Source organism: Abrus precatorius, unplaced genomic scaffold (genome assembly GCF_003935025.1).
Source record: "Abrus precatorius isolate BTA unplaced genomic scaffold, Abrus_2018 Scaffold6, whole genome shotgun sequence".
NCBI classification, from domain to species: Eukaryota; Viridiplantae; Streptophyta; class Magnoliopsida; order Fabales; family Fabaceae; genus Abrus; species Abrus precatorius.
In genome coordinates, this window is record NW_020874406.1 from 23,829,152 (window position 1) to 23,844,138 (window position 14,987).

Below are 14,987 nucleotides of genomic sequence, written 5' to 3' on the forward strand. Positions count from 1 at the left end.
AGAATTTTATAGACAAAAAGGGATACAACATCAATTATCTTGTGTTGAAACACCCTAGCAAAATGGGGTGGTTGAGAGAAAATATCAACACATTCTAAATATTGTTCAACCTTTAATGTTTCAATCCCATTTACTAATAATTTTCTGGTCCTATGCTATTAGCTATGTTGTTCATCTCATTGACATACTACCCTCTAAAGGATTAGCATATCTTTCACCATCTCAACTTTTGCATAATACTAAGCCATACATCAATTTTTTAAGAGCTTTTTATTTTCTTTACTATGTTTCCACGATTCAGGCTCATATAACTAAATTTCAAGATAGAGCAAGAAAATGTGTTTTACTTGGTTTAAAAAAAGGAGTAAAATGATGTCTTCTGTTAGATATCAATACTAAGAAAATTTTCCTATTAAGGCATATAGTATTCTATGAAAATATATTTTCTTTTCTTAATAGTGACAAGGATCCTGTACATCAATTTCTGGGTCCTGTGGTCAAGTTAACATCACCCAGTTCACTAATTTTCTTTGATATCACTGATCAACAATCTCTCATTATTACACCAGCCCCCATTCCTCAGCCTATTGCACTCCATGATCCTAAACCTTCATCTCAAAATCCACAAAGAAGATTTACCAGGTCCAAACAACAGTCTTCTTACCTACAGGACTATCATTGCAACATGCTAGCTACTTTTTCAACTGCTCCATCTTCTACAGGTATATTGTATCCTATTTTTCATTATCTCTCATATGATATCTTGTCCACCCCTCATAAGTCATATGTTCTAAATCTTTCCCAAATCACTGAACCTAAAACCTATAATCAAGCCATTAAACATGATTTTTGGAAGAAGGCTATGGACCAAGAAATTGCAGCTTTAGAAAGTACCAAAACCTGGATTTTAACTGATTTGCCTCCTAGCAAACAACCTATAGGGTGCAAATAGGGTATAAAATAAAGAGATTAGCTGATGGAAGCATTGAAAGATACAAGGCAAGGTTAGTAGCAAAAGGCTACACACAACAGCAGGGTCTAGGACTACTTTGAAACATTTTCACCTGTTGTTAAGCTCACACCAGTAAGGTTAGTTATGGCCCTCACAGCTTCAAAGCATTGGTATTTACATCAAATGGGATGCAAATAATGCTTTTTTACATAGGGACTTGGATGAGGAGGTCTACATGTCATTGCCTCTTGGTTATAAGACAACAAAAACAGGACAAGTTTGCAAATTGGTAAAGTCCTTGTATGGACTTAAACAGATGAGCAGGCAGTGGAACCATAAATTGATAACTACTTTGCTGACCTTGGGTTACATCCAATCCAAATTTGACTATTCTCTTTTTGTCAAAATTAATTCTGATCATATCACTATATTACTTGTCTATGTGGATGATATAGTTTTGGCAAAAGATGACATTAAAGAAATTCAAACTGTGAAAGCACTATTGGATGCAAAGTTCAAAATCAAAGATCTAGGTCAGCTCAAATACTTCCTGGGTTTAAAAGTGGCAAGAAATCACTTTGTCACAAAGAAATTATGCTCTAAAGTTATTAGAAGATGCAGGCCTGTTGGCTTGTCAACCTGTGTCTACACCCATACAACTTGGAACCAAGTTTTCTAAGTCAGAAGGAAAACCTTATTTTGATATTCATGCTTATAGAAGACTGCTTTATCTTACCAACACAAGACCAGATTTATGCTTTTCTATAGCACACTCAGTCAATTTTTCTCTAATCCTATGGAAGACCATTATGTGGCAGCAATAAAAGTATTGAGGTACATCAAGAATAGTCCAGGACAAGGCCCGTTTTTTCCTTCAGCCACATATCATTCTCTCAAGGCATTTAGTGACTCATATTGGGCAGCTTGTCCTGAAATCAGAAGATCTGTCACTGGTTTTAATGTCTTTTATGGATCATCATTGATCAGCTGGAAATCAAAGAAGCAGGGAACCATATCCAGATCATCTGCTGAAGCTTAATATAGATCCTTAGCATCCACAGCATGTGAAATATAGCGGCTGCTCTATTTACTCCATGATCTGAAACAACCTTTGCAACAACTGGTTCCTCTATATTGTGACAATCGTTCTGCTATACAAATTGCTCAGAATCCAGCTATGCATGAGAGGACCAAACATATTAAAATCGATTGTCACCTCATAAGAGATAAAGTCCAAGCTGGAGTCATCAAGCTTATGCCAATTCCCACTTTGGCACAACTATCAAATCTTCACACCAAGTCGTTGCATCCAATACAGTTTCACTCTCTTGTGTCCAAGCTGAGCATTAAGAATATATATGTTGTAGCTTGAGGGGGGATATTGGATGTATAGTTTTGTACAGTTGTAAAGCTGTTACATAAACTTGTATATAAGATGTATTTTTTTACAATAATAAAAATATAATAATCATTGTATACTTCTAACACAAGAAACAGGAAAAAGAAGAAACGTGCACAAGAAGAAACAAGATTATGTAGAACAAGAGATAAGAAGAAAAAGAACAAAACACAAGAAACATGCAGAATAAATAAGATCTACCTAGTACAAAAAGAAACAAGAAACCATGTCAAACAAGAACAAGAAATATGCAGAAGTAAAAGAACAAAAACCGTGAAGCAAGCATAAAAACAAGAAACACAAAAACAAGAAACACGAATAAGAAATATGCACAAGAAAAAGAACGGAACAGCGAGAAAAAGAATACCAAGAACTAATAACAATAAAGAATAATACCAAAAAGAAACAAGATTATGTAGAACAAGAGATAAGAAGAACTGGAACAAAAAAACAAGAAATATGCTGGATGAATAAGATCATGTAGTACAAAAAGAAACAAGAAACCATGTCGAACAAGAACAAGAAATATGCAAAAGTAAAAGAAGAACCGTGAAACAAGCATAACAACAAGAAACATGAATAAGAAACATGCACAAAAAAAGAACAGAACAACGAGAAAAAGAATACCAAGAACTAAAAACAGTAATGATAACATTATGTTTTAGTGTCAGTCTAGAAAAAAAAGATATAATCAAAGCCCAGTGAATCTTAATTAATGATACTTCATTTGGATACCTTTAGAGATTGAATTTGTTATTTCATACCGCTTGAGTAAAGGAAAGAATCCGATAATTGGTGACAACTCCTTTCAATATTTGCAAGAAGCCAAAAAGTAAAGGAAAACATAAACGTTATTTTCTCCACAGCTAATCGTTAATTAGGACAAAGAAGCATGTTAGCAATTTGTAAAGGTGGTGGCATGCAGAGTTGCAGATTTGTTTGGTTTTGGCATGATGTTATTCATCGTTTATATATGCACATGTTAAACAACATCACAATCATTTTCGAAACTCAGAGCTAAAATGTTTGCACTGAATTGTGTGGGATGTGCCAGGCCCTTGCAATAGTGCAACGCATGGGCGACACTTGAGAGGCACAATAGCAAGCTACCATAATACACTCTCTCCCTCGAAAAATTCATTTAATATCATGTGAGCCAATGGCTCACGTATCAGATATTAAACTGATAAGAACAGATACTACACTTGATCTTAGCCAAAAGGCCGAGAAAGGTATGCTTAAAACAATAGAAGGATTCAACTTTTATATTCTGAGCTCTGTGTTCTTGTCAAAGTCTGACAGATGTGGGACTTAGTCACTTGAGTCAGATGCTCCCAATATCTACTTTAGAGAATTTTTCAAATTCTAATCAGCAATTTGAATCTGTCCAACGCAGACCAATAAGATATAGAATCAGCCGTCACTAATCATTTGAAGAGTAATGAATTACCAGTGCGCTATTATAAACGTCAAAATGAATTATTACTGTACTTGTAATTAAGACAATGAAATGGGAATGACTCATTCTAGGGTGTTATGATTTTCTGCAGCTACTCACTACTTGGGAAAAAGGAGCATGTAAAGTAACATCCTCTAATCAAGTGTTTGCCAAGATTCTATCACTGTACTTCTAAACTTCTTTGAAAATTTAGAAGCTTCCAGATGAACCTGTTTTCTGACTTGGTACTTTGCCAAGATTTCTATTTTCCTTCGCCCACGGTCCATGATATACCATCAATTGATAGCATTTTGTTGTTTATCACTCATCAGAAGAAACATTTGCTGCTATCTTCTGCTCAAGCTTGTTCCTGATTCACTGCATAAATTGAGCTGAGTGCAACCATGTATTGGAGTGTTTATAGATTAGTTCACTGAAATCAAAGTGAGGAAAGCTTTTGATAGTTCCTTTTTATAACAATTGTAATCACCACGTCTGAGGCTATTTTATTAATAATTCTCTCTTGATGGGCTCTGATGAGGTATTTTCCTTTTGAGCTTTGCTCTACTCAACTTGCAAGCAAAAACATTGGATATTATAGCATACTATTTATCATGGTATTGATTATGTTCGATCCTTTCCTATTTCTGGTCTTTGTTCCTATGAATGTATTGAGCTGTATGTTTCAATCTCATCATTGTGCACCTCTTTACACAGATTCGCATATTTCTCGGTTAGAAATCAAGTTATGTGAGAGAAGAAAAAATTCAATTACGCAGAACTCCGTTTCGAACGGAAATAAAGACGAACTCTGAATTGTCTTCGAATGGAGAATCACTTGGTTTTAGCTATAACTGTAGAACATACAAAATAATGTAGCAACGTGAACACTCGTCCTCCCATGAAAATAATTCATTTGCACTTAGCAAACCATTTTTTGGTTGTGATCAATAATAGCACAACCATAAACACCATCGACCCAATTAAAGCCCTCTTCAGAATGAATCAATTAAACTACTCCAAAAAGTTATGAAAAACGGAATCCTATGCAAACAGGTTGAACTGAATTGGTGGGATGCGCCAGGCCCTTGCTATAGTGCAACGCATGGGCGACACTCGAGTGCCCGAGTAGCAAGCTACTGCATAGGACCCTCTCCCTAAAATAATTAATTTAATATCATGTGAGCCAATGGCCCACGTATCAGATATTAAACTGATAAGAACAGATACTACACTTGATCTTAGCCAAAAGGCCGAGAAAGGTATGATTTGGTAAGCGGAGAAATTCAACTTAAATAATCCAAGTTCCAGGCGCTTGTCATAGTTCTGAATGATGTGGGACTCTGCAACATGTGTCAGCCTGTCAGTTATAATCCTCCAATGAATAACCGAGTTTATATTCCAATTAGGTACCCTGTTGACTCTTACCATTGCGAATCATAGACGGTTCAAACTGGTGTTCAAATATAAATTTCTCATCCATTTTGTGAATCATTATTCTTCCTAGTTATTTTCGAACGTAGCGGTCCAATTGCTTAAGTTCAGCTAGTTGTTGAATTACACTTGATGTTAATTGCAATGAAAATGACAACAAGTACATTATACGCTGAGGGAGATTGATGGACATGAATCAGAACAAGGACACTAGGAATTGTTAGCAGCTGAAAACATTCAGATTCCAATCTGGTTTAAAACTCAGACAAAGCAAAATCACAAAACATTAATTGACCTGGAGTTGGGTGCAACCAAACAAGTTTATCTGGTTTTTCATTTTGATTTCTAGAACTGAGACGAGTCAACAAAGGTTCGTGATTCGGGGCAATTGGATGTCTCGATGACAAATAACCAATACCATCGTTCATGCATATCTTGCATGACTAGAACAACTAAATATTTTAAAAACAATTAATAAAGGAAAATATTTAGTCTCCATATTTTTAAGATCAGGTTCAATGTTTGTTCTTCCGTGTCTGTAATTTGGTTTAAACTTCAAAGCGAAATGCCATTTAAATTGAACATGAAATCGCAGCCATGGAGTTCAAAATGTTATATAATATATAGTTGTTTAGTGCATCAAGAGTACATTATTTGTTGCTGCAGTTAGATCGTGTTAAGAAGAATTCTGCTTGCTTTACTGGGTAGATTGGATGCCAAGTCCTGTCTTGGATATTCAGGTAGTTTATCAACAAACTGATATGTTTTTATGATCATGCTGTTCTCGACATTCTATCCTCAAAAAAGGGAATTTATACGATATTTTTTATTTGCGTTAGAAAAAAAGATAACGTATTACCTAGAAAAAATAATATAATAATTAATGCAAACAGCAAAGATATTTTTTTCGAAAAAAACATTTTGGCAAAGCATATTTTAATCTGTACTATTCAATATTGCTATGCATGAAGTATATTAGCATCGACAATTAAATAGCAATAATTCCCAACAGTTTTTTATCAATACAAATTAGTAAGGCCACTCAATCAGATTACCAAATATTGTTCCAGTCAACAACTTTTGACTTCCAAATAAACTCTAAAACGTGATTCTAAATACGTTAATCAATAAATTGTAAAGTTGAGACATCAAACCATTTTTTGAACTAAAATGAATAATTTCTTTTGGCACTTAAAATTTTAGATCTTCAGAAAGTTCTTTCAGCAATAATCTAAAGATCGACATTTGGAATCATCATTTATTTAATTTGGAAAGATACACTTCGATTGAAACTACCAAAATCCATGAGGCCCAAAGTACACAATTGTTTTTAACACCAACATTCTATGAACTATTATCATTAAGCAGTATGCAAGCGACTGAGGTAGATGTTGCAATGATAAAGTTGAGGGGGGGAAGACAATACTAAAGATAAAACAATTTATGCCGTCTTTTACTCCCCTGCATGTATCTATTACTATAAGCCGCGTACTCAAGTCCAAGAGCTCAACTATATGACTATCATTATCAACCAGGTCTCTTCTTTTGACTTTGTGCATTTTATTTTGGGCATGAGATGAAAATAACATTATGTTCTCGTCAGATCTGGAGACTGGCCGATATGGAGCTTGCAAGGCTGAGAATCTCAAATGGTGGCCGATTCATTACCTCCTTCACTGTTAAGGGGCATGAATCTGTGATCCAGAAGTATGTAAATGCACTCTCTGGATGCCCTGTGCATGAAAGTCAAAAATGGCTGAAGGTGAGAAAAGAAAATGTAGATTGTAAGCCATTAAATTAAATTTTAGATTGATGCAAGAAATGAAAGCCTAGTTAGAATGTGGATGTTTTTCTGCTCCACTTCCTTTAACCACGTACATTACTCAAAATTCAATCCTAATTACAGAAAGCAACACTAGATTTGTAAAGGAAAGTTCAATAACACTGTTTTCATTATACAGTATGAACTACTTCTCCCAATACGTGGGAACCCCTCCAAATAAAATAGTTACTAATGTGAGTTAGACCTTGGCAAAAACAAGAAAGTTGAGTATAAAAAGAAAATTATGATGAAAAAGAAAATATGCTAAATGTCTAAAAGAAAGGTGATTGGACATCCCTTCTAGATTTGGCATATTTGTGCTGAACAATAAAGTCAAGCCATTAGGATCTTGAAGAAAAGTGACATATGATCACATGTTTATAGAAGAAAATGTCACTTAAGGCGCACTCATAAAGGAAAAATCCAGAAAATTAACAGGAGTTAAATTAAATCACATTAATGTAATAAAGAAAGTTAACATTTGCACCTAGTTGATATCAGCGCGAGTTGATGAATTAGTATTATTAATTTATAAATATTTTCAATAAACTTATTTTCCTTTGTAACAAAGGACAGCCAATGAGCTTGGTTTAAGGAGCAAAGTAAAGCAAGCCCTACCCCCATTATCATGTCCAAAGCGTGCCCATGATTTATTTGGAAAAATTCCATGAGTCACATAAGCACTAATCTTTGTTGCTCCATGAGCTGCCAAGACTTTCTGAAAGATGGCAATTTGATAAGTTATCAAGATAAAAACAGAACTAATCTTTGCTACAATAAATAAAACAGCATAAGCTTTCCACTTTTTGTGTGTCATGTAAGAAACATACACAGATGTTTGTACCTGGCATTCTATCAGAGTTCCACCTGATTGAACCAAATCATCAACAATGACAATATGCCGACCCCTAGGGTCTCCCTCCTTAATACGAACTATCCGTTTATCTCCTTCCCGAACTTTTGCACAAACTATCTGCATATGCATTGTGTTAGTGCTAACAGATGGAATCATCCCAGCAAGTCAGTCTATGCTCAAACTTCAAACTAGCAGCTGCTAGGCTAGTACCAATGTGATATTATTACTTTTGCTGAATTTGAGAAACATTGTAAGAATAACTACATTCACTACCGTTGGAAAATGCTGCAGTTGCTTATGAAATCGTTTCCAAGCACCATCATCAGGAAAAGCAATTGCTATCTGAGAAAGAAGAAAACCAGTCAGACATTAAATATAGAAAGTGTGAACTGCAAGAAATGATTCCCATTCACTTTTCAATTAAAATCTACAAAATATAAGCCTAATTCAATTTTATAACTTGCATGAAAATAAGATTGGTCAGTTTCGTTATCAAAATTCACGAGCACAGGAAAAAGCCAGAACAGTATGTAAAGAATAATATAAAAGCAAGAAGCCACAAAGAGAACAAATAAATATATGTGAAAGCCTCACATTTTCAGAATCAGGGAGATCCTGGAGTCTTCTTTTAAGCAATGGTATGCCACTCTCAAAGCACGGTAATATGTTATCACCGAAGTAGAATCTCTCCTGCAATGCAACAAATAATCAAATAACTGTAGCCAGGAATCTCACAAATGAGAAAGAAAGACAAAGAAAACACGATATGGACCAACCAAAAGCAATTCTACCAAAATTAGACCTGCAAAGCATGAATGTCAAATGTGACCAGACTAGTAGGTCCTCCCCTAGAAATGGGTATGTTTGACAAAAGCCTGGCCAAAGTAAAAGCTGTGGCAATATCTCCTTCATCCTCCATACGCTCCGAAGTACCGGTTGGGAAAAATGGAAGGACAAGGGTAAATGAAGCAATGAAAAGTTTTGGCAACGCATAAATGACAGGAATCTGCTCAAAAATCACTGCTGGAGAACTGAATGAGGCCAGAAAAGCCACATGCTGTCCACGAATTCCTTGAGCATTAGGAATGAAAATGTTGGGGAAGCCATCAGGAAACTTGCTGAAGTTTTCAGATGTACACAGAACTTCAGTGAAACCATACAATACACATTCAAAACGCAAAGAAGCTAGAACTAAGAAAAAAATAAGGAACCAAATGGGGTTTTAAGTTTCAATGTTAAAGATGTTGATGGATAAACAGCTTAATTAATTGCATTTTGGTTCCACTTTTTTATTCCGGAGTACTATAGGTACTTTTTATATTGTTTTTCAGTTAAAATTGGAGTTTCTCATCTGTAATATGTATCAACCTAATATCACTCTTAATTGTGCAGATTATGGTGGTAAAACTCTAATTTTTATAATTGGAACAGACGCATACAGTTCCAAACATATGCTGAGGGAACAGAACCGTAATGGGTATTTCCAACTTCCATAATTGGAACCACGAGAACACCAATTGCAGCAAAAGAGAGCAATTCAGCTAAATGGGGCACTCGAAGTTAGTGAAAAACGGATACAGATTTCCACATTGGTCAAAATTGAAACAGAACAGAACAATGAGTTGAGGGTGAGAAGTGTGAATGAAAAGGAACGAACCCCCAAGAGATGTTACGAAGTTCGATGGCGTCAGACTCGACGGCGATTTTCTCGGCGAGGGCCTTGGTCTCGGCGCAGTAAAAGAGGACAACTTTCTTTGCATTCTTGGTGGGGAATTCGGAAGCAGAGGAAGCAGCAGAGAAAGAGACCAACGAAGAAGAAGGAGAAGGAGAAGGGTTGGTGTGAACGGAGTCTTTGCTCATATCGGAAACGCGCTCAATTGTCCAGCCCCGATGATGGCTCTCAAAGCCTTTGATCTCGCACCTTAAATTGAAAGAGAAACCGTTTTTGTTGTTCTTAGAGGGGTGAAGCAGAGTGTGAAAGGGTTTTTGTTTGAGGGGTTTGTTCGAAGGTAGCGATAAAGACGGAGTGGGTGGCGTGGCCGCCATTGTCGGCGGTCACAGCCTCGTTGTTCACTCGCTTTTGGAGGAGACAGTTGGGAAATATATATTTGCTAGCTTGGTACAAGCATTATTGTCAGAGTCACTGCTATGTTCATTGTTTTTGTGTATATGATCATTATTGTCAAACATGCATAACACGTGTAGTGGTATTGAGAATATTATAATGCTCCATTGTAACACTTGTTATCATATAAGAATAAGAAATTTTCTTTATCGGTTGCCAGAATTTTGTGATCATTTTAGGTCCCAACAAATCTTAATGGTAGATTTAATAACAAATAACTATAGGTGGTTAGTTAAGGAAAAAATAAGTTCTTTTCAAAATTTTACCTTTAAGAATATCTGTATCTGCAAGTACATGTAAGAATATAAAATGTAATGAATATTATTTTTTAAAATTAATTTTAATAACTAAAATCAATAAAATTGCTCACTAATTTATGGAGAAAAAATGACTTCTATTGCTTTTTCTTTGCTTATAAGTAAGGATAATGTAATAATAATATATATAACATAATTTAATATTTAATTTATAATAATATAATAATTATAATTATACTATTAAAGTATCAAACATAATATTTAAATCATTAAATATAATTACTTATCATATATTTTTCATTTTACTAATAATGAATTTTTTGACTTGTTAGTCTGTTAGCTACTAACTTGTTAGTTCATTAAATTTGAAACTCTTAATATTAAATAGGTTATTAAGTTAAATCAAACTTTAAAAAGTTAAATTAAGCATAAAAATTTAGTCTACATTAAACTCATACTCTAGTTTTATATAATTGACTAGATCTATTTAATTTTAGGTTTAGTTCATTTCTATTTTTATTCATGAATGTCTTTTTTAATAGCTTGAATAGAGTAGGTAAGTAAAGATAATATTATTTTATATTTGTACTGACTTTGTCTATTAATTTAAAATGATAGATGTATTATTTTAAGAGTTTTGTTAATCTAATTCTCTAAGATTGAGTTTAAATATTTATAAATAAAAAATTTATATATAAAAATATATATAACTATTATATTAAAGTTATAAAAATATATTAATACTTTTTTTAATGAAATTTTACTATTGTTAACAAAATCATTATTTTAAAAGATTTCATATATCTCTACCATTAAGTAGTGGTCAGGAGTTAATGATTTGCTCCGTGGTGGTTTGATTCGCTGAGTTTTTGAATCTTGTAGTGAAGGGATCGTTTTTTAAGAGGGGTTAGTTCGGTGAAAGGTTTGTCTTAGCATCAATTGCGGTGAAAGACCTAACTCTTCTAATCTGTTTCTTACATAATACAAGACTTGCTCAATCTTAATCTTCAATTTGTTAGAAATGGTTTATATTTCACAATGTTCAATTTGCAACAATTTAAACTTTTTCGAACACCAAATTAGTAAGAAAACAATTTTCTATAAATAAATAAATATGTGTGATGGTATTATAATATTCATACGCTTCAATTGAACACGATTGTCCATTCCCGGTTGGTTGAATGTGGATTGTTAGCAAAGCTTTTGAAAGAAAAGGGCAAGTCTATTTGCAAACTGTGAAAAGTGAGAATGTATATATTGTATCCAAGTGATTTAAGCCTAGCCGATCATCGATTTTCATTCCCTTGCCACTCATTAGAGCAAGGTGTCCAAGAAGAAGAAACTTGAACCTCTTTGTTAAACTATTGCCAGACTTAAAAACAACATTTACCGACCAAGATTTCATCAACTATGTCCCTTCTACTGTTGGTTGGGAGAAAATAAAGTATTTTGCAATCTCTGCCCCTAAAAAAAATCACAAGTAGAAATTATAATAAGAAGGAAAAACACATTTTTAACGTGACTACCTCTTGTTCATATTCACAAAATCTTAACATAATTTTATTATTTTATAATTTTTAATATATTTATAAATCATCTCCTACGATTTCTATACAAATAAAATGTAAATTCTTATCTAACACACAAATTTAAGTCTCCAATACACCTAAAATACTACACATTCTAATTAAAAAAACTAATAAATTTTTATATTTGTAACATTTTGTACATCTCTTTTTTCTTCAAATTTCTTTTATGTATATCTTTTTTTTAAATTTCTTTTATACAACATGCATGAATAAAACCACTTTAATCCAATATTTTTCATGCAAATGAATCGATGAATAACTCAATTATATCTAAAATAACTAAAATGTGGGTAAAAAAATATAGACATACAACACGAGTGTCAAATGGATGGATTAGATAAATTTTTCATTAAATTATAATAGATGGATGAAAAACTAAATCATTAAGTTATTTTAATCTATTAAAAATATATTAAAAATTTAAGCACAACGTATTCATAAAAAGCCATATCCAATACATCTATTTAAATATGTGACATTCAAAAAATTATAAATAAAGTTTAATAGTTATGCGGTGCAGGACTCATCATTTATATTTGGCTAATTAAATTTAAACTGTTTAACTTGATAGATTATAAATCATTATACATGATTAATTATTCCTTCAATAACAAATAGTGACTTATATTAATTTTGATTTTTATAACTAAATATGTTAGTTAATTTTATAAATTAATAAATTGAATAATTAAAAAGAAATTAATTGAATTCACACTCTTATTATATAAGGGCCTAAAAAGTACAAGTATAGATATGAAAGTTTTGCATATGCTAATATAGATTTGGACACAGAACCTTTTAATAAGTCGTGTATGAAGACTAATTTATAGTATTTTATTTATCTATAATTAGGTCAGGATTTGAAAAATATATAATTGTATATATATATATATATATATATATATATATATATAACGTGAGTCTTTTTTTAAATAAAAATATTATAAGAAATATTTTAAATAAAGTGTTTTCAAAAGTCTTTTATTATATCATGTGGCTTTTTTTAGTTTAATTTCACTTTTAATTTTTAACTTTTTAGAATCTCTTTAATTTAAAAAAAAAAACTATACCTATTAATTATAATAAATAGGACTGCTTATTAAAGACCTTAAACAATTGAAGATCTAAGTATGTTTAATTTAATTTTTGAAGAAAATATAATGTTTCAAAATGGAAATACATTCCAAATGATCTTTTAAACTAATTCTTATTTACTATAAAAATTATCTTCGCACGTATCCATAGTGGTTAGAAATGAAAAAAAAAACAAATGCAATGCAAACATTTTTAACAAAAAGTTTTTTTTTTTTAAATGCAAACAAACATGCTCTAAGACTTTTATTTTAAAATGGCTGCTCCAAAAATAATTCTTCCTAACAACAATTTACAAGTCAAAATTGTTTATATAAATTTGTGTTATAAAACATTATCCCTTACACACAATATATGAGAGTGAAAATAATAATTAAAATGTTTTTAAACACAAATTTATTTTAAAAAAACTAATAAAATATATGAGAGTAAAAATAAGTACTAAAAACAACATTGATTATTCCTCAGCATATTTTAAATTTTAATACTTCATATTATACTTTCATATGTTCAATTCATTATACCTCGTGAGAATTTTTATTTTTTTTTATCTCTCTTCTATATAGGTGGGGTGTGTATTAGAAAACCAATATAACTATTGCCTAAATTGATTTATTATATACTTGAACCTAGTTTTGTATTTTTGTTTGATTAATCGTTTTTATTTTATATATGTTAAAAAAAACACACTGCTTTTAGTATATCTCCAATAGCCTAAATTCAGTAGCATAGATGTGGAAATAATCAGTCACAGTTGGATGTGTTTAAATGTTTGTGATGAAGAGAAGCTGTGCATAAAAAAGACACTTCAACGTTTAAATAAATATTTACGGTAATAAAATAACAATAGCAAAATAGTGTACGATGTTGTAACATTAATTTGTTATATAACATTTAAATGCGAGTAACTCATAATCAAAATATTATAGCAACCTCACATTGTATGGTTTAGTATATCATCACTGTAAAAGGCTCTGCACCCTGTAGAAGGAAAGCATGATTTAGTGGTTATAATTTACGCAATGAGTGAATATGAAACATTGAGTGAGTAGACATTTTAGGTGGGTTTCATATTGTGTATCTGATCTAAATTACACACTGAGCTACTGGTAATCCAAGATAATTGATATCAAAATTTGAGCCTTTTTCAATTGACCCAAATCACATTGTATTAGATTACATATTTTAGTATGATTTATTTATGTTGACAGAAAAATTATGATTTATTTATATATTCTAAGATATTCAATTAATAGAAGACCTGATATTCAGTAAATATGTTCAACTAAGTAATGGGTGGGTTTAAGGTGAGATGAATTTGAGCAAGAAATTATGTCAAATTCTTATTAAACCAAGTTTGTGTTAGAATTAATTAAACTTGACTCGTCTCACTTTCATATCTTTAATTTTATTTAATTAAAAGCACAATTTTAAAATAATAGACATATAGTACAAGTTGATTTGATTTGGTTGATTTACGAAGTTGAATATAAATTTTATTCAAATAATTTTTTTTAGTGGAAAAATGGTCCCCTCAGACAATGGTTTTATTTTAATTCTGATAAACAAGACAAGGTTGTTCCCTTGTTTATGTATACTACACTATTCACACGTGAAGGTATGTTATCACAAGTTCTAAATTTTATCATCCAACAACTTCCTTAAGCTCGAGCTTAGGAGTGTTTTTTTTATGTAGCTTAATCTGATGAATCCAAATATTTAATTAACTTATCTTAATTTGTGTATTTAAATTGGTTTGAGTAACACCGTCTGTAATGGATCCTTATTTTCTTGCTTCTTTTGCTAGAATTTAATTTATTTTGGATTTAACTCATTCATTACTACGAGACATTAGTTTTGTTTTGGACTTTGAGCTACTTTAATTAAAAAAATATATATTTAAATAAGAAAATTGCTGGATGTCTGAACACGAATTCATACCTTGTATGTGCTTGATTACTCTCTTTTTTTTTTCCTTTGATTTTTTTTCAATTTAAATTCATCCACCTTAGTTTGTGCAGAT

The 14,987-nt window shown here is 31.9% G+C and overlaps 1 protein-coding gene and 2 non-coding genes across 3 annotated transcripts; all 3 read right to left on the bottom strand.

The window, feature by feature from the left end:
- Positions 1 to 3,391: 3,391 nt before the first annotated feature.
- LOC113870584 lies at positions 3,392 to 3,587 on the bottom strand. The gene has a single exon (XR_003505605.1). It is a non-coding gene; the product is annotated as a U2 spliceosomal RNA (small nuclear RNA).
- A 1,272-nt stretch (positions 3,588 to 4,859) lies between these two features.
- On the bottom strand, positions 4,860 to 5,055 carry LOC113870595. The gene has a single exon (XR_003505616.1). It is a non-coding gene; the product is annotated as a U2 spliceosomal RNA (small nuclear RNA).
- Positions 5,056 to 6,472: 1,417 nt separating this feature from the next.
- LOC113869500 (ribose-phosphate pyrophosphokinase 4-like) lies at positions 6,473 to 10,076 on the bottom strand. Its single transcript, XM_027505838.1, has 7 exons — positions 9,559 to 10,076; positions 8,704 to 9,019; positions 8,496 to 8,591; positions 8,175 to 8,243; positions 7,890 to 8,018; positions 7,664 to 7,763; positions 6,473 to 6,956 (listed from the first exon to the last, which is right to left on the bottom strand). The coding sequence occupies exons 1-7, from the start codon at positions 9,945 to 9,947 to the stop codon at positions 6,823 to 6,825; spliced, it is 1,233 nt and encodes a 410-aa protein (XP_027361639.1). The 5' UTR covers positions 9,948 to 10,076; the 3' UTR covers positions 6,473 to 6,822.
- Positions 10,077 to 14,987: the final 4,911 nt, after the last annotated feature.